The 20950-nt window shown below is 43.2% G+C and overlaps 1 protein-coding gene across 1 annotated transcript in view; it reads left to right on the top strand.

The window, feature by feature from the left end:
• NTRK2 (neurotrophic receptor tyrosine kinase 2) overlaps positions 1–14977 on the top strand; it is a 177160-nt gene extending 162183 nt beyond the window's left edge. Inside the window, exons 11-12 of the mRNA XM_066614976.1 lie at positions 14394–14552; positions 14792–14977. Of these exons, the coding sequence (XP_066471073.1) occupies positions 14394–14552; positions 14792–14977 (345 nt within the window). The remainder of the gene's footprint in view (positions 1–14393; positions 14553–14791) is intronic.
• Positions 14978–20950: the final 5973 nt, after the last annotated feature.

Here is a 20950-nt window from a genome sequence, read left to right as displayed (position 1 = left end):
CACTGTATGGTAGATACTAGCCCCCATTTAAACATTGAGTCCTGACTAACACCATGTAGGGTATGGATCATGTTCAATGTTTTCCAGTGCTGGTGAGGTAAGTCAAAACCTGGCACCTTAAGTGTAGGATCATCTATATATCTACCCGTTTCTGGGCGTTTGACTGCCCATTTAGCTTTCCATTGCGCATTGATGTTAAAATTGTTGTGCAGATGTTGTGTGAGTGCCAGAGAAGGCTTCCTGGATTTAAGCCCACCGATTGATAGATGAGGAAGATCGGCATGTACTGGTAAAAGTGGGTTGTTGTTGTTTTTTCTATATTCTTTCACTAAAGCATCTTGTCTCCATACAGCTGATGGTGCTATGTGGCTCAAGACAGGGAGCCAACAGACAGGAGTGGGTCTTATACAGCCGCTTATGATCGTCATGGTTTCATTTAATCTGGCATCAATCTTGCTAGTATGACATCTGTTAAGCCATAATGGAGCACAGTATTCTGCTGCGGAGTAGATCAATCCTAATGCTGATGTTCTGAGAGTAGTGGCTGAAGCTCCCTTTCTTGTTCCTATTAAGTTCTGGAGTATGTTGTTCCTGGTATTAATTTTTGAAGATGTGTTCTTATAAGAGAGAATCCAGTCCAAAGTGACTCCATGATATTTTGGATGAGGATTGTAAGGGAGTAGGTTATTATTTAGATAGACCTTCAGGGCTGCATTAGCTAATTTATTGTTAAGGTGGAAGTGTAGGCACCGTTTTGCTGATACTGGGTATTAACCTCCACTCAACTAAATATTTTTCCAGGATCTTGAAGTCTTCTGAGAGGAGCCCATCCAACACCTCCATGTTTTTTCCCTGCACTGCTAGAGCCAAGTCGTCGGCATATCCAAATTTAAGTCCCCTTGTTACTGGCAAGTCTGAGATGTACAGGTTAAATACTGTGGTTGCCATTACAGAGCCTTGTGGGAGACCGTTGTTTAGCCTTCTTACCTTACTTGAATTGTCCCCCATTATGATCTGGAAAGACCTGTCACTTGGCATATTGTTGACTAATCGATATAGTTTTTCACAGGGGATGATGCGACACAATTTATATAGCAGACCCTCCTTCCACACGGTGTCATATGCCGCAGTTAGGTCGATAAATACAACTGTAGTTTTTAAACCTCATTGAAAGCCAGCCTCGATATAACTTGTCATGCTCAACACCTGGTCAACACAGCTACGATTTTGTCAGAAGCTCACTTGTTCTACAGGCAGGTGTTCATCAATTATAGGGCCAATTCTGTTTATGATTAGTTTCTCCAAAAGTTTGTAACATGAGCTCAGAAGAGCAATTGGGCGATAACTGTCTACTCTACCTTGTGGTTTACTGGGTTTCAGAACTGATATTACTTTAGCTTTTTAAAATTCCAGTGGAAGGTGTCCACTAGAAAGTGTCCAAGAAGAATTTGCCAAGCCACTTCCTTGTGTGTCTCCCAGAATGTATGAAAAACTCAGGATGGATGCCATCAAAGCCAGGGGCTTTGCCACACTTCAGACTGCTGATAGCTGCATTTATTTCGTCCATTGAAAATAGGTGGGAATATTTGGGATGCGTTTGGGACGACCACCAAAAAGCTGTAAGGGCTCTCTTGATGGTGGTAGAGTGCTCTTTCCCCCTTGGGGCTTTGGAAAGGGATACAACTCAAGAGGCTACTTGATCAGGGGTTATACTGGGGATTTGTTGTGCAGGTTGACTGGCACCACCCAGTTCCCTTGAAAGGCTCCAAGCTTTCCTGCTTGATTTGCTGAAATTTAATGATGAAGTAAATTGTTCCCATTTCTTGCGTCGGGCTGCGTTCAGAGAAGAAGAGAAGGTCATATGGAGAAGGTTGTCAGCAATCTCTGGGTCACCACTATGTAGGAAGGTCTGATAAAGTTCTTCTGTCTCTCCATTCCATCCTGGGATGTATTCTTATCTAAATCCTCAGGGGATGTTTGTTTTTGCTGCGGCAATTATTGCCCTCGCAAATCTTTGATAATGTTGGCTTGTAAGTGGAATCCATTGTACAGGCCTGTCAAGATTTCTGGTGAATTTAGGCCAATTGGCTTTGTGGAAGTTCCATCTGGGTCTGGAACTAGAGCAAATTAAAGGAATCTGAATTCCAATTTCAAGCAAAACAGGGCGATGCTGACTGTGTAGGAATTTGTCCAGTACTTTCCTGGTTATAGGGACTGGCTGCAAATTTAGGTCTTCTGAGGCGAAACATAGATCTGGGTTAGTGTCACATTTCCAAGCTGCAGATTGAAATGCACCCTTGTCTTTGGCATCAAAAATCAGTTGGACTTTGTTTGCAGCAGCTCAGTTGAGTAACAATTCCCCATTATCGTCCAAAGAGCAATATTTCCAGTTGACATGATGACTGTTAAAATCACCTGCTTAAATTGTAGGGTATGGTTTGACGCTCAGAAAGTGCTATGGCCAGGGTATCTGCGGTGGCTTACAAATGTTCATTATTGTGAGATTGCCTAGTTTAGAAACAACATCATGTATATTATTGTTTGTGGAGGTTGACAATAGAGAGGCATTTTCTATGTTTCTTCTGATATATGTGGCTGCGCCATTACTGCGATGGTACGTGGCCCCTAGTAGGTCATAACTTTGAATCTTGCCTCTGCTGGATTGTTGTTCTTCATTTTCTATGTGTGTCTCTTGAAGGATTGCAAGATCTATATTCCTTTCTAATAGAAATTTAGAGATGTATTGGCTCTTAGATCTACTGAGCCCTTCGACATTGATTTGGCAGATTCTAATGATGTTCCTGATCTGTCTCATCATTTGGGCCTGAAAGGGCCTGTTTTGCTTTTCCATTGCCATGTTTTAGAAAGCCAGGAAATCTACAGTGTGGTCTGGGTGCCAGCTGATTGCTAGTTCATTTAGCTCACACTTTCGTGCCATCCAGGGTGCACCACGAGGAGGCGAACTAGCATCACACCCCTGAAGCATCTGAAGAATCAGGTTCAAGGATTAAAAAGACAATTTAGATCATTTCTAGTGGAGCACAAGCCTTTATAGCAAGGTTCACTCAAAACAATAAACTATGGATTGCTGATAGAAGCACTCCCCTTCCTCTCTGTGTGTAATTGAAAGATATTAAAAGCTTCCTTTCACCATTTATAATAAATCAGTGTTTCTCAACCAGCGGTACAGGTAGCACCAGTGGAACTTCTGGTGGTGCCTGGTGGTACTCACAGAACCTCTAGACACTTGCTGCCTGGCAGCAAGATCAGGAACTCAATGCAACCAACAGTGGTAGGAGGCTCAGCTTGAAGGAGAATAGCTCCAAATCATGCTTTTCCATGCTAGAAAAGCCCTCCTGTCCACCCTGAGCCTCTTACTGGTGCCTGTTGCATCACATCTCGCCTCCCAACCCAGAAGTAACTGGTGATGATGTCATTGCCAGTACCTTCCGGTGGTACTTCAAATAGGTAAACCATGTGAAGTGGTATGGCAGAGGACAAACCTTGAGAAACACTGTAATAAATCATACTTTCCAAATTCAGGAAACTGTGGTTTAGTCAAATGGGAGTTAGCTATTATCCCAAGATCACTTGTGTTAAGCTAAGTGTTAAGGAGAGGGAGGGACAGGGTTGGGAATTTGATTCAGATGACTCAGACTCAAGTTGCGAGAATGCATGATTTTGGGTGACTCGGCGACTTATGAGTCACACGTATGGAAGACTCTGAAGAAGACTCGAGTCAGGGCCTCCCTGACTCTGCACTCATCCCCACGCATGCTGACTCAAGTCTGCCTGGGGGAACTTGCTTACTGTTTTAGCTGCGTGAAAAATCATGTGGGCCGGCATTCCGATGGAGCGAGCAGCCAGGAGGCAGGAAAGGGTTAATGTTGCAATGAATGGGGGGAGGCGGAACTGGGCTCTCTTTTCCCATCTCTGATAGGAAGGAAGGGGTGATCATTGGACAAAGGATGAGCATTCTGATATTTTTATTGGCTGAGGGAGGGCAGGAGGAGGAGTCCAAGGGGGTTCTTGCCCTATGATTGGCTGGAGAGGAAAAAAGGAGGTGGGGAAGCTGGGTGGAGGCAGTTCATAGCAATCACGAACCTCATGGCTTCCATAGGCTTATTGTTACTTGGGAGGGGGAAGCCACATTGCATGACCTACTTCAGTGGGACTACTTCTGAGTAGGGCTGAAAAGGATTGGGTCATCCTGGTAAGCCTTCCAGCTGCTATGCATGATCCTCCTTCCTCTTGCCACTTCTGTCCCTGCTCTCGCAGTTCGTCCCAACCTTCCCGCCCTGTTAACAGATGGGTGAGTTCAGCAGGGGAGTGAGTAAAGAGAACTCCTACACACACACACACACACACACACACCCTTGGCAGCAGCCCCGTTTTTTCCACGGCAGGATTTTTGAAAGGGGAGTGACTTGACTCGAGTCCTTTAGAGTCACTAAAAGGTGACTCAGCAATTCGGAAAGTGCCCCCATTAGGACTCTTTTTCGAGTCGAGTTGCGGGGGATGGTGACTCAGCAACTTGACTCGAGTCAAGCCCTGCTGGACTTGTCCATCTCTGGGGAGGGAAGGGTTTGGAAGATTGGGAAAGATGGCTAGGAGTGGAGTGTGTGTGAATTTGGATTGGTTTGAAAAAATAAGCAGAGCTATTCTCCAGTTTGGGAAAAATAGTTCCACATTTCCAAGCAAACCTAGGATAATCAGGGTGGGAGTTTACCCATCTATAACTTCTTTTAGAATAAATGAGAAAATAAAAATTTTAGATTCAATCTGCAATACACCACATGCAAGGGTGAAACTACACTTTTGCTATCTAAAATATATACACCTTAATATTTACCTATTTACATTCACTTCGTATTTAAGTACATGTTAATATGAAATGTGGGTCTGGGACCCACTAGGTGGGTTGCGAGCCAGTTTCAGGTGGGTCCCCATTCATTTCAATATTTTATTTTTAATATATTAGACTTGACGCTACATGGTATGTGACTGCATTTGGGGAAATGTGACAGACCTGAACTTTGAACAGGCTACTATGTATATTCTTTTACCAATGATAGTCAATGGGACTTAATCTTGGGTAGGATTGCAGCCTAGGATTGTTAAAAATTTTCCTGCTTGATGATGTCACTTTCGGTCATGACATCACTTCCAATTCTCATTCTGTCCCGGTGGGTCCTGATGCTAAATGTGTAAGAACCACTGCTCTAGTGTGTTAGGGTGGATCTGTGATTAAAAGTGTTTTCTTTATAGGGGCAAAGTAGTCTGAAGCACATGGCTTTAGACTGAGCAAAGAACTGGCAGGTGCAAAGGGGTGGGGTCTTTAATCCTTACCAATCCCCGCCCCAGCTTCTTTTTTGCCCTATAAAAGGTATGGAGATTGTACCTTTTTCCCTGACTAAGGAAAGCAGCTTAGGTTACAGTAACTTTGAGCATACAAATGACTGGGAAGGAGAAGGTTAAAGACATGTGCTGTACAGTTGCACCCTAACACAACAGAGATTTCTTAATGACAGATAAATATATTTAGATATAAAGTAAACATAAGTCGGTAAATATTAAAGTACATTTGTTATAGATAATAGAAGTAATAAATCAGTGGAAGACTCCCTTCTTTCATGGGCTTTCTTCAGTAAAGGAAAGAAGCCTGGAGTCTTTTTTTCTTTTCTTTTTTCCGTTTTGACTGACAGAAAGTTAAACCAGGTTACAAAATAATAAAACACACGGCCAAATACAATAACTGAACACACAAAATAAAACTCTGATTTCTCCTCTTGTACTTCCCAATGACCTGTATCGAGTCATTCATTGCCTATCAAACCACCACAGAAATCTCTTTTAGTCTGTCACCAACTTGTCTAAAAAGGCACCCTTCCCATTGTTTGTCTAAAAGGTGGAACTGACTGGTGTGCCAGTGCCTGGCCTCCTTGAAGTCTTAAAGAGCACTCTACATTTTTTTGTTTGTGACACTTACTTGAGCTTTGATTGCATCATCATTTCAAAAAAAAAACACAACTATACAGGTCTTGCCTGGTTATCCACTGGGGTTCTGTTCTGGACTGAGCCTTCTATGTCAGATCCACTCAGTTTCCTGTTTCTGTGCAATGTAGGTTTCCATGTGGCTCTCTCAAATGTTTGTTAAAGATAACAGCAGTGTAATAAACGCAGAGGGTGATCTCACTTTGTCTATTTCTAGTACAAAATGCCTATTCATTAAAAAGAGTTAATGTATCACAGCAGGATTATTTTTCTTTCAGTAATGATTGGAACTGTAGCTGCCAATCCAAGGGCACAGTACAAATGCTTTAGGCAAAGGCCAAGGTGCCTTCCTTGCACTTCAGAATGGCAGTCCTAGGCAGCTACCTGCAGATTTCAGTTGTCACTGTGTGGCTGCATACCTGTGTGGGCGAGTGGTGTCGAGGTCTTGCACAGGAAAAGCAAGAGAGCTAGTGACGAGTCAAGCAGCTTGCCAAGGCATCCTTGTGGGTGTTTGTATTGAACTGTCACAGTTTGAAAGCTTTTTATTAGATGCTATTTTGGCAACTGGTACTCAAATGAAATTAGCTCCTTCCCCACATTTGCTTTTCAGCTCTGCTCCTACGTCACAGCCTGGTCCAGCCATTGCGTCATGCCAGGATCTAGAAGATGACAAAGGGGTTTTCGGCTGCGGCAAAGTAGGTGCTGTGATTGCCATGGTGGCTGGCTTTATTTTTAGCCACCCTTCCATTGCTTTTTCATTCCTAATCATTTACTCCAGAGTAGTTCTGTGTAAAAATACCATGAAGTAAAGGATTTGTGAACGGAGAACTCACCGCCAGGTTAAATGGGTGAATCTACTAGCACGTGTAGGGTAGGGTAGGGGAATTCTTCTAAGCGTAGACATGTAGTTGGAGCCCCACTGGAGAAAAGCAGCTTGTGGGGCAGGGCAATACTGAGGAGAAAAATGGCGAACAAAGAAATGACGAAGTACTTCCGCCATCACCATTCCATCCTACTTCACTCAAAATCACAGCTTCCTGATTCTGCTTTCCATTAAAAATAATTGGATCTTTGTAACAGGCATTTGCATGTACTTTGTATTTATTCTCAGTCTACAGTCAGACCTAATTCCCAAGAGGACCCCCAGATATTTCCTGTTTGAATGGCATTTCTGTTCCATCTGGCTCACTTGTGAAAGAAGTTGCACCCAACTTCTTCCGAGTCCTGCACCTCTCTAATGGATATTGCACACCCTTGTATGCAGCATGTAGTTTACCCCTAAAGTTTCCAATCTTGGGAACTGGAAAATAAGTAACATTCAGGGTGCAATCCTAACCCCTTATGTCAGTGCTTTCCAGCACTGACATAAGGGCACTGCAGCTCTGAGGTAAGGGATCAAACATTCCCTTACTTTGAGGAGGCCTCAGTGAGTGACACCCAACTGCAGGATGTAGCACATGTCCCATTGGCACCGCTATGCCAGTGCTGGAAAGCACTGACATAAGGGGTAAGGATTGCGCCCTTAGAGGAGCAATAGAGTAGAATGAGATAGGTAACAAATATGGCTGTAGTATCATGGGCAGTATCTGCTGTGGGCAACTGGAAATTTGGTGAAGTGTATAGGAATTTTGAGGCAACCTCTTAGGGGTAAAGAATTGTTTTGTCTAATTCCGCTTTCCATGCTTGTTAGTGGGTTTTGTACAGTTATGAGTCAACAGAAGTCCATCTCTGGTTCCAATAAAAGTTATTATCCTCTCAAACTGGGTGACGGTGAAATGATATTAGATGACACTTGATCATAATGTTAAGAGGGAGAAACACTGTTTGTTACTTCCAAACATTGTATGGAAGCGAATTGGGAAATTCCAGTCCAAGACTTGCAGGAAGAAGATGTGACTAAGTTTAATCCCTGTTCCAGTCTGGGACCCCAGTTTGACTAATCACCATACACTGTGATTTCTTTTTCAAAAATTTCAAATCTCATGGATCTTGAATGTCCGCCCTCACAAGTAGAGATGTTGTTTTTGGCACCAAGATTTGAAAGCTCAATGAACAGCTCTCCGCAGCTGTAATTTTAATTACATAGAGGCACTCCCCTGCCTTCTGACTGCCTTCTGTGGAGCAACCACTCAGAGTCTTATTGGAATCCAGAGACTGCTGGGCAGGGGCAGGTTAAATTACAGTTATTAAAAGGAAGCTATTTAAAGATCAGAGATGACTTTCTTCTGAAGACCGAATCCCCCACATCCCCTGAAATGCAAACCAAACAAAACATTTGCATGTCATTCCAGATCTCTTCTTGCTTAGTCCTGCTTGCCTGCAAGTTCCAGTGCATTGCCCTCTTGCTGTATTGTCTATTAAAATAAACACGCATTCAATGTTTTTTTCCAATGTATGTCCCACCCTATCTGTGTGCTCACAGTGCTCACCAGTGCTCAGAACCCATAGGATTAGGCTCTAGATCCCCTACCTTCTCAGCAGTCCATCTGTTTGGCTAGACCGTCTCTAATAGGTGAAGCAACTACACATCCCTTGAAATATGAAATGGTTCCATAGCACATTTCCACATATTAGTGTTCTCAGATTAGTGTACCAGAAGCAAGAAGGGAGGGGGTAGAGTGGGGTGTGCAAAATGTCCCGAAATCACAGCTGAGAGAATAAAGGTTTTTAGCATGAACATATACCCCCTGTATGCTATTTATAGCATGCAAAAAACCAAAACAACCTATTGTATGCGCATCTTGTTTGACCCTGAATTGTCCCAGACTCAGAAGAACTTCTCTGCCTTTAAAGGGATTTCTGTCATGGTGGAAGAAAGTAAAGTAGATGAGTACATACATTTTTGGTCTGATGGTTTTCTGTGTTTTGACCTCCACATGTTTGTGTGCACGAGTATACTGTTAATAATGCAGTGTTGCGCTCTGGTGTGGCAGTGGGAATTGTGGGAGAGCATTTATCTCCTGGCAATAACATATCTGTCAGGAACTGTAGCACCGTGTCCATAAAAGCAATTCCTTTCCTTGTGCCTTTTCCCTAGCCTCTCGTATCTTTTTGAAATTCACCAGCAGCATGCTCAAAATGTTGATGTGGTGGGTTTTGCGCATTTGGAGACTTAGTTTCCATGGTAGCAGGTCTCATGTGCTGGGAACTGGCAATTCAGTGCGGGGGGGGGGAGAGCTTGAGGGAGAGGAGTCATTAAAGTATGTCAATTAGTATGCAATACCACTGCTGTCTTTATAGTGTGCTCCCACAAAAGCAGGCAGTGTTTGTGTCATTACCGCAGCAGAGTGAGCATGAATGAGAGAAGAATGAATTCTCTTATTTTTAACAAGTGGCATATACAGAGTTGAATGACATGTGTTCATTATATCCACATTAATGTACCTTTTAACAGGGAGTGAAAGGCTGATAAGGAATACCGGATGTGTGCCTTCGAGCCCAACTATTCCCTTTCCTACCCTTTCTGCATTCTTGATCAGAAAATATTGTGATGGTTGCAGAACCTATTCATCGAATTTGAGAAAGCAGAACATTTCTTTAGTCTTTCCTAATGAAAAGGAACGGTGCAAAATTCTTGGATATTGGTGTTCTTGACAATGCTGAAAGTGCAAATCCCACTCAAATTACGCTGGAAAAAAAGAAGTTCTATGTTCCTTTGCAAATAATGTAGCTGATTCTAGAATGGAGCTTCAGTATGAGAGGGCTAATTAAAGTGGTGCCTGTGTTGTGATCATTAAATATCCCATGAGCTAATTTTGAAGAGAAGGGTGTCACATTCAACAGGTTTGTTGTTTATTGTTCTGCATCACTCCTACCTCATTTGTGTACTGACAACTTCCTGTGAAGTAGTGTAGGCTGAGAGGCAGGGATTTGCTCACGCTCACTCTGTGAGCATCACATGACTGATCAAGGACTGATTGCTCTCTGATGTCTTTTATCCACTGTGCATGTTTGCTTGTTGCACTCAGCTGGTTTTACTTGCAGTTGAAGATGCTGCAGAAGTGCACAGAGGTCAAGGCTAAACTCAAATAGTAGGGTTTCAAGGAGATCAGTGACCTGATAGCAGCAAGGTCTTCAAATATTATTGAAACTGGCAGTGAAGGGCAGTCAGAGGTTGTGTTCTAGACCCATTCGCCTGCCGCACTGGGCAGCTAAACAGGCAGGAATCCTGTACAAAATCCCCCCACCGAAGAACTCACCAGTGTCAACTGCTAGCACTGTAAACTACCGATACAGGATGGGGGAGGGTGGTGGTAGTAGCCAGAATTGTAAAGCCTCCATTATGTCTGCTGAACTGTTTCTTCTTCACCTCAATAATGGGCTGTTTTATTTGTGAACAATGAGTTGTATCCTAAGAAAATAAGACATGATTAAGCAACCATTTAAACCAATGAGACAGGGTAATCAAAACTAACACAAGTCCCGTTCATTTTAATGGGATTTACAGCCCAATCCTATCCAAGTTGATCATATTATTGTAAATCATAGCATCTAAACAGACTGTGGGCGCAATCCTAACCAACTTTCCAGCACTGGCATAGCCCAGTTCCATCTTCTCCCCACCTTCCCCAAACCCCAGCACCGGCCTAGGGAGGCCAGTGCGAACTTCCCTCTCAACATCTGGCCTCTCTGGATGGCACATAGATGTGTGCTGGCCCAGCTGACTCACAAGTCAGCTTGCACCAGCCCAGCACTTGCGCCTGCCCAGCACAATCCTAGGATTACGCTCTCAGTCAATGAAGCCCAAGAGTTGTTATATAGAGAGTGTGTGAGTGTGCGTGTGTTTGCGATATAAAATATCAACTGATGCTACTACACTTGTTCTCTAAAATCTAACTATAGGGAAGCTAATACAAGAAAGGGCGCATTTCTTTTTCTTACAAGCTTGTGCAGTTCTTGTGACAATGAATGCTTACATCATAGTAAAACCCCAATAGAAGAGAATCATATTTTACAATCACAGATTTCATTAATTTTTTAAAGACTGTGCCATAAAACCCACTGAATTAAGGTATTCATACTTGTAGATGCCACATGATGAACACATTTAAGAGCCACTTAATATTTAATGAACCAAAAGCCTCTAACAACTGATAATGTTTTAATGGCTCTTGCCCTTTGGTCTGGTGTAGTTCTAAGGATCTAATGTTTTTTTTACTTTCTAATGAATGATCATTCACCCACTGAGTAAATGCAGTGAAGGGGAGCTGTTAGCTTTATCAGCTCATCTGAGGGCAAGGGTCAGAAACTGAATCCTTGTTTGTGTCTGGTATGTATATTAGTAATACATTATTAACACTATACTTTCCACACATACACCAGCCACATATTGTTCATATTAATTCAGTGAAGAATATTTTTACACATCTCCTCGTTGGAACACTGTTGATCCAATCCATAATGTCCTCTGGAAGCTCAAAATAGCAGAGGTAAAGTAATAGGAGTCAGTCACCATTTTATAGGGCTAACAGCCTGCCAGCTCTTTTGGTAGCTTAGAAGGGCAACAATCACCAAACAGGAATTGTAGCACATTTTTCCTTGGAGAAGTTTGGGGATGTTTTTTGGTGTCTAAAAGGGATTTTTGGATCTAGAAATCTGTTTCGGACAATGTAAAAACATTCATTAACTGTCCGATCTTATCCTCCACCATGCTATAGCAAGTATCCATACTAATGAAGCACATGCTGCATGCTATTCTGGGGGGGGGGGGCAATCAGCCTATAGGAGATAAGAGTATTTTACTTACTTACTCCAGGTAGATTGCCCGATTGCTTATAGATCTCCCTGGACCTATGCCAGCCATAGGAGAGCTAGTGAGCAGAATGGGCAGAAAAAATAGGGGATAAGATCTGACATGCACAACTATTGCTGGATCTATCCCCTTCCTCCCCTGATATGTCTCTGGTTCCTCCCCCTAAATGCCCTGTTTCTCTCCTTCCCGTCCTTTCACCACTGTCAACCTACCAGCACCTGTGAAGCCTGGGACTGCTGCCATGTACACCACATCTGTCTCCATTTACGGCAGCAGCCCAGCAGCACATGAAATTGGCCCAGCTTTTGCGCTACTGAAAAGGGCCCTGCACTCCCAGAATGCTAGTCCCAAAAGGATTGATCCTTAGACTTTTAAATACCTAAGGACCAATCCTATCTAACTTTCCACCACTGATACAGCTGTGCCAGTGGGGCATGCACAACATCCTGCAGTGGAAGGGCAATTCCTGAGGCCTCCTTAAGGTAAGGGAACATTTGTTCTGCTATCTCAGGGCTGCATCAGTGCTGGAAATTTGGTTAGGATTGGGCCTGAAGATAGTTAGTTTTGCTCTTCTATGGGTTGTTTTACTTGCTTTTTCATGGATACAATCAATGTACAGCAACACCAAACGATTTAATTGATAAAATTGCTCTTTCAGTCAAGAAATGTAACCTGAAGCAAAATGGAGCTTCTGAGGATGTCAGTGAATGATATTATATAATAGATTGAAATATTTCATAATTGTAGTAACATACTATGATTTTCATCCAACTAGAAAGGGCAATACCCCTGAAATTTCCCTCTGCTTTTTGATAGAATATAAACTAACAAACAGGGTGCACTTATGAATGTGCAAAAAATGGTCACAAGAAGGGAAAATGTGTTGAGTTTGTGGTTTAAATGCCTGTTTAGTCTTGAATTTTTTATCTAGCAAATTTTCCTCATTGCAGAGAGAGGGTCACCCTGGCCCAATGTGTTGTCTGCCCTTCTAAGGCATCAAAGCAACTCTTACACCTTTGTCTCTGTAAAATGGAACTTGAGCCCTGTTATTTGTCTGACTCCTTCATTCAAGAATATCAGAGAGCAGCTGGAGCCTGTTTGACTCATGCAATATCCCAGATGTGTAAAAGTCATGAAAGGGAGCATAGGGCTGGTGAGTGCAGTGTCTAGATCCTGACAGGGTGCTGTGTGTTTGCCTAGAAGAATAATTCTGCCACTCGTGGCTACTTCTGTTGTTGAAACATTGAGACTTGACAAGCCTGAAAAGGTAATGAGGGCCAAGAGTCACTGTGTTCTGTGTGTATGTATATGAATTAATTTCATAAATTGAATTGGACTGACCAGTCAACCATTTGGATACAGGCTTCTAGTAACTGCGGTAATCTGCCACAACCCATTTGGATAAAGCATGCCAGCAATAAAAACAGGAAATGTTTATGTTTTTGTGCGTAAGGTGTGCAATTCCTTGTAGGTGGTATAAAATCTGCACCTTCGTGCCCCATCTTGTGCTTTTCTTTCCTACGTATGTATTCACGTATTCTAGAAGAAAATGGGTGGTTCACAAAGCACTTAAATAGTATGTTCTCCAGTTCGTCAAGGGTGCAGTCCCAAGCACTCTATCGGCTGGTGCAAGTCTTTCACGTCTTAGGAGTCAGGAGTCTGCCACAAGCATGCACGCCGGCCTCTCTGCACCAGAGCATGCTCTGAGTTGAGTGAATTTGCACCAGCTGAGTCAGGCGGGTGCAGGAGTCTGGGGAGGGTGGGGGGAGAGCAGAACTGGAGCGTTCTGGGGCAAGGGGCAGGCCTGTGGGAAGGCTAGGCCCTAGAGGGGGTTGGAGCCACAATCTGGCACTTTGGCCAGATCCTAGCCCCTCTCCCTGGAGGCTCGGCCTAGCATCGCACTGCTCAGATCTGCACCACTTCTTTATGTGGCACATATCAGAGTAGCCCCATTTGGGCCGTTGCCGTGTTACCCAGGGTAAGGGTACTCTTCCCCTTGTACCACAGCCAGCCTCAACCCCGCACTGGATATGGGGCAAGCCAGCTGGCCTGCCTGATCCAGTGTGAGTTAGGATTGGGCTGCATGTGTAATAAAGAAATCATTTTAGAACAAATGAAATGAGTTACCATCTGCTTTTGCTCTTATGAAATCAGCAATGCATCCTGGTTGAGAAAAATACTTCTGTGTGTTCTGAAGTGAATGCAGAAGTGCTTTTCAGGAGTAAATCAGTAGCACCAAATACAATTGCATGCTCGAAATATAATGTTTGATCCATACCACAGTTAAACTCTGACACACAGCTGGAAGAAAATGCTGCATGAACCCTGGTTGAACCTCTGCTAGGTCCTCCTAATACTTGTCACTTTGATATTACAGCAAAGGGAGGTAGCAAACTACATATGTAAGTTCCCTGGTAAAGTCAAAGAGAACTGTCTTGGCAGTGAATAATCCATCTAGAGGAGGAATATGGAGATATGGAACATGAGGGGACATGAGGATGATGGAATGAAATAAACATTTATTATAATAGAAAATAACATGTTGCCCTGTAAAATCCAGAAGGTCAAGACAGAAAATGTGGCATTCTTTTCTCTGTGTACTTCTTCCTCAATAACTCACCTAAATTCTTCACAACTTTCTAACCAGGTTGGTGGGCATACCATGTTACCTATTCGTTGGATGCCTCCTGAAAGTATTATGTACAGAAAGTTCACCACAGAAAGTGACGTCTGGAGCCTTGGAGTCGTCTTATGGGAAATCTTCACCTACGGCAAACAGCCATGGTATCAGCTCTCAAACAATGAGGTGTGTCCTAGTGTACAAATAATATGCTATAAAGCAAGCTGGGCTGTGGTAATGAACATATTAAATAAAAGGGTATGATCCAGAGAACTCCCTCTGTTGGGTCTGTTGGGACTTCCTTGCTTTTGCTATCACACCATTTTCTAGGAAGAAGAGTATTGGCTAGGTAGATGTACTTGCTGAATAACAAAAAAAAATCTGTCTACTGGCTCTCTCTTTGTTCTTCTTCCCTCTTTCTCCAGGTGATCGAGTGTATCACTCAAGGCCGCGTCCTGCAGCGACCTCGCACATGCCCAAAGGAAGTATATGATCTGATGCTGGGTTGTTGGCAGCGGGAGCCTCATATGAGGCTCAACATCAAAGAAATCCACTCCCTCCTTCAGAACTTGGCCAAGGCCTCTCCAGTCTACCTGGATATTCTAGGCTAAAAACTCCAAGCACTTCCTCTTGTGAAGTGCATGAATGAATGTGTCCAATTGCCACTAAACTCCATTAAAATGTATTCTTAACTCTGACAATATTAAAGACAAAGATACAGAGAAGCTTTCAAAGGGCAAGCTGTGTGCATTTCTCCCTCTGTAGACACAGTGTTGACTTTGTGACATTACTGACATGTTATCTCTTCTTTCCTTCATTATTTATGTTTCTCAGTTTTTTCCTCAATTTCTACTCAATCTGGCTTCTGCATTAGCATAACTCTGCATAGACAAAGGCCTTAAAAACCTGTTCTGTTACATCAACAGACACTCAGTTTTGCCCATCACAACTAACAATGCCTTGTTGTATTCATGCCTTTGATCTGGATAAAAAAGGGAAACATTGACTTGAACTTTGTGACTCTTGCCGTACGGATTTTTGGAGCTTCTGTGGATTCACCTCTACTTCATTTGCTTTGGCATCTGGGTGGAAAACGGAAGATTGGCATTCTCTTTGGGAAACCTTTTTTCTTGCTGAGATCAAGCCAGAGGAATTCGGCACACTGCATAATCTGCTCCAAATGGAGAAAATATAGGACCAGATATACCACTTTAAAATGTAACAAATGGTTGGATGAATGGAAAGGAGTTCAGTGCTTTCCAAAGGGAAACTTTCTGAGCTGTGAAGGCACTCATAAGTGTTCTTTGGCCAGCATTCTGACATTGATATTCACATCATTGTGGTCTATACAGATGAGCAGAAAGCATTACCCACGTTGCCCCAAATTGCATGCCAGTATGCTCAACTGAGATTGCCAAACCTTTCTTACCATAGGGTTTTGTGATGTCTCCGGCACAAGCGTTCTCCCGTTAGCCTTTGGTAATGCAGGCAAGAGCTGAGGCATATTGAAGTGCTGTTTAAATTTCAGGGCCTTTTCCCTAAAATATGAGGGCTTTGATAAGATAGGACAAGAGAGGAGAGCTGATCTTAAATGGTGCTGTTTTGACAGCATTTCCCTACTTTTTCTCCTTTCTAGTCCCCTTTTCTTCCACTGCACAAGCCAAACCCAGCATGGTCTCTGTCAATTAATACCCTTTCTGCTGAAAATGGTTGCTCATCTCATTGTACGTTCTAATAGGCATAACTGATCCATGAAGGAAAACATATATTTTAGTTGTAGAGAGGTTATTAGCTGCATTCAAACATCCTGACATTGTTACAGACACAACAGGTTGGTACAACAATCTTGAAGATTGCATTATAGGCATGGGAGAGAATGTTATATGCCCAAGAAGATTCTGGAAAAGACAGTGTGGTTATCACTTGATATAATACTAAGATCCCAAGCTCAGCATCAGTTCCTAGTCAATCGAGTAGTTATATTCATAGTATTGAGTGTATATGTTTCTTTCCTTTGATTTAGGATTGACTGGCATTGTCCATATACAAGCTGGGTTGAAGGCAGGAAGTTCATGGCATATATATATAATTTCTCAAGTAGATATGAAAGGTTTAAGATGTACATGTCAGGTTATTTTATAAATCTGTATGACCGGATCAAGTCAAAACAACTTTCTGTCTTAGGTTGAGGGGGAGGGTCTTTACTGGGGGAAAAAAAATGACATAGGGCCCAATCCTATCCAACTTTTCAGTGCTGGGGCAGCATCAATGCAGCCCCAAGGTAAGGGGGGAAAAAATCCCTATACTTTGAGACCTCCATGACTGACCCCCCACAGCAGGATGTAGCGCATGCCCCATTGGTACAGCTACATCAGTGCTGGAAGTTTGGATAGAATACAGCCCATAATCAGTAACAAGGTCATAAATGAGCTGTTCGCCAACATTTTGCTATTGTTGTTCTGTTTAAAAAGTTAAGTCCTTATTTTTCTTAATGTTTCCATCATAGTTTAATATATGTTCTGCTTGCATTTCTTATTTATTAAGGCACTTTCTTTTCCCCTCAGTGGTTTGGAAAGGAAGTGTTCTTTTAAAAAAATCTAAACTAAAATAGTGATTGTTTAAATAGTGATGGAGTCAGGCTCTCCTATGTTATTGACAAAAGCTGGTGAATAGTAACTATAACAATGTAAATCTAAAGCCATATTCTGTATATTCATTCCTAAATAAGGGTTGAACAGGAGTTTTTTTAATGATCAAGAATAATTAATATAGACTTTGAAGATTATAACAGTGACGACAGAACTAACAGAGAAAGAGAAAAATGTTGAGCATTCAATCTTACTCATTCTTTTCAAAGACTTTTTTATTCAAAACATCTTTCGAGTTCATTTCTAATACGTGAGAAATGTGGAAAATAAACCTTGAGATGTCAGAGATCACTGAAAGGCACTTCAGTTCAGGTCATCATGTTCCATAGTCATTTCTCCAAATCTTCATTAAAGTGTACCACTTTTGTCTGTCAATGGTTTTTTGAGAAGTCTCAGCTTGAAAATAACAGTGCGGTGTAAGTGCTGAAGAACTGTGTACCAAAACAAATGTACATTTTGACCAGATGATGTCTTTTCTTTTTCCTTACTGGAAAAGCCTAGTAGCGTCATTAACAATACTGTGTGATAATTTAGTGTGCAAGCAGCAGAACCATATGTCTGTGTTAAAGGACCAACTGTTCTATATAGCCAGTGTTCTGTACAGTGTGGATTAAATCTGGCCTGTACAACAAACGTGGACCTTAGTGAATAAAAGCTGTCATCGTTATAGGAAAGGTGTTAATGAATGAGAAAGCAACATTTGCATTTATAGATTGAACTGGATGTAAGTAAAAGAAACTGAGAAGAACATTAGAAAAAATAGGTATATTCAGAAGGGAAAGGAAAGGTTAATAATCTACTGTGTACATATTTGTCATGCTTACAGCTTCAACTAAATGTTTTACACTGAGCAAATATGACAATCAGGCTTATCAATAAAAAGAAAACCTTTCTTGACTATGCCACAAAACAATCATATATATAAAATGCATTATATATATATGTGTTTACATAAGTTGTGTATATATCCACAGTAGATACATACCTGTATATGTGTTTTATAAATATTGGATTTATACATATGCAGACATAGGTGTGTGTATATGTATAAATTTGTGTACACATATAGTCTTACTGGTGATGTATAGAAGACAGTGAGATTAATAGGTTGATGAAGTATGCTAAGTAACCAAAATTCATTTATTTTCCTTTTTAAAAAATTTAACATTGTTCAATGTATATTTTTCAACACCCTGGAGATCAGCATTTAACTTGCATGTAGTTCTGTGTAAGTGAAGAAATTCTAAGAAGCTGATGATTTCCTAGTTCAGAGGTTCTCAAACCAGTGGGTTGCAATTCACTAGGCGAACTGGAAGCAAGGCATTCCCCCTTAAGGGGAGTGGCCCTGCTCCGATGGCAGTGACAGTACTGCAGAGACTGCAGCGCTGCTGCTATCAAGGGGCTTGCTTTTTACCTTGGGGGAAAAGGTGGCCTCCTGCAGGGTCCTGGAGGCTTGCCGGCCCTTCCAGTGTCCTCCAAGAAACAATCCTTATCTCCTATCAGCAGCTACTTCCAGTTTTTGGGCAAAAACATAGGTGCTGATTGGAGATAAGGACTGTGTACAGAAGCCTCAGTGCCCAATCATGAGCTTCACATGCCAGCCTAGTGCTAGCACGCACTGCTGCAAATGCAGCAAATAAGGCATATTTGCGAACCCTAATGCCAGGTGAGCCCCAGTGCTAGCCCAGTTCTGGGCTAGTGCTGGGTGGGCACCTGGCCTCTGCTGCTCAGTGGTCACATAGACCGCTGAGCAGTGGAAAGGTAAGCAGGGGCATGGGGGGAGACGGGGAGGAGGCATTCCAGGGAGGCGGGCAGGGGAGGCCTGCCAGGAGAAGGGAGCAGGGAAGGAGGGAGGGGGGACCAGTGGAACTTCTCTCCACTGAATCCAAAGCATCTGTGTTGGGCTCACTGCCTGACATGGAGGCTTTTACCTCAACCTTTTGGTTGGCAGTGAATTGAGTAGCCCCATTGCGGGGCTACTGCGCTTACCCGGAGAAAGGGGACGAAAGTCCCCTTCTCCCGAGATGCTGCCAGCAGCTGCCTTGGGTGTTCAGGATACGGCGGTAGCCATTTTTGGTGCCGCCACAGCTGCGTGCCACGGGCAGCTCAGAATTGGGCTTGGGCAGCCCAATCTTGAGCTGCCCGACGCTGCGGAACATGGCAGCTTCGCAAAGGGCTCCTGCCGGATCCAGAGCCTCCCACACTACCACGGGAGGCTCCTCAGGAGAAGGGGACATTCATCCCCTTCCCTCGAGTAAGGGAAGCAGTCCCGCAATGGTACTAATCACTGTAGTGGCGACTGTTTGGTCACCGCTAAAGTGAAGGCGCTCGTGTAAGGTGAGCAGCCCTACCCAAGCGCCCTGGATCCTGCAGAGCTCAGCTCCGTGGACCCGCCTCTCCCATACCCCTGGGAATGCCCCTGACCACACCTCCCCCATCCCCGGAACACCTCTCCCCCACCACCGGGAACGCGCCCATTCTCCGTTCCGCAGCCCAGCAGTCGCAGGCACCGCCAAGCTGCGGAACGCAGGCACCCGCCGGGCGGTGGTTCAGCACTGGCCGGAGCTGAGTCCCCTCTGGCAGGAGCCTGGCGGTAAGCCCCGCAAACGTGCCTTATAGCACATTTGCAACTGTGGTCTGCGCCACAGAGGTGTGATGTGTACCACAGAATTGGGCTCTCAGACATCAGAGGGGGTTACAAGCCTCCAGGATCCTGCAGGAGGTCAGCTCTGCCCCCAGGTAAAAAAAATAAGCCTCTTAGTGTGGGCAGCACTGCGATCACTGCAGCGCTATTGCTGCCCCCTCCCCGCCTCCCTCCTCACCCACACAAATACTTACCTGGTTCCCAACTCTCCTGTAGGGCTTTGGGAACTACTGTCATATATGCATAAAAGAAGCCTCACCATTTTTATTGCATTGGTCAATTTCCTTTGGGTGGACTTTAAATGTCTCCTTGGGGCCAGGAGGGCTAAGGAGGGATTCACCACACTCCACTCTTGTTTGCGATTGCTTTGATGAACGTCTATAATCCTGTTGTGATTTTCGCAGTAGCATTTTCAAGGATAAGGTGGGAAAGTCAGGCAATGTATTATGGGTAAGACCAAATCATAATGAAAACATACTGCTCAGTTAAGTACAGGAGCTGAGCTGGATTTGTTGAGGATTGTGTCAAAATTTGCATAGTCAGTGCAGGAGCATTTTTCATTGAAACATCAAAAAGTTTGACTGCTTTTTGTCCATGTTCTGGACCTTAATCACAGCTCCAACTGAGCAAAAGTTGCCAAGTCCAGTTTTTAAGGCTCCCGTAAACTACACCCGAGCATAGATTAGGAAAGTTCCCAAGCACTGGGAGTAAAGGAACAGTGCCATTCCGGAGCTTGTCTAAGAACATATGCAGAGTCCATTTCTATACAGTATAGCAATCACATGGGCTGGGGATGGCTTATAGAAAATGTATGAAGGGATTGCGCCTAAGAGCCATTAAGAACAGCCTCAGGCACTTTGCACATGGGTTAGTTCAAAATTACACAATTCCTTGGATTCTTAAAAACTTGGGGAGGCACTTTTGCCCACTTTTTCCCAGCATCCAGAATTTGGAACCAAAAAAAGAGAGAGAAAAATAAAAGACAACAAAGTTGAATGGATTAGCAAAAGCCACAACTGTTCTGTGGCAAGTATCTACAAAGGCTCTCTAGGCCAGACTCTAGTAAAAGTAGGACCAAGAGGGTGTTCCTCATATTTTCTTTTTCATCCTCAGGAGACTGGTGGAACTCTTCAGCTAGCTGTGAAAAGTGAATTTTGTAAATTGACAATGGTATGTATTACATAAGGAAGGTCACTCTTCTTGGAGTTCATTTATTCTGAAACATATACCATTATCTACCTAGATGTCCACAAATAACTTCCATACACAGATCGGTTTAACTGGGCCGAATG

Source organism: Tiliqua scincoides, chromosome 2 (assembly GCF_035046505.1).
Source record: "Tiliqua scincoides isolate rTilSci1 chromosome 2, rTilSci1.hap2, whole genome shotgun sequence".
Taxonomy (NCBI): Eukaryota; Metazoa; Chordata; class Lepidosauria; order Squamata; family Scincidae; genus Tiliqua; species Tiliqua scincoides.
The sequence above is the reverse complement of the archived record's forward strand: the minus strand, read 5'-3'. Positions and strand labels throughout refer to the sequence as shown.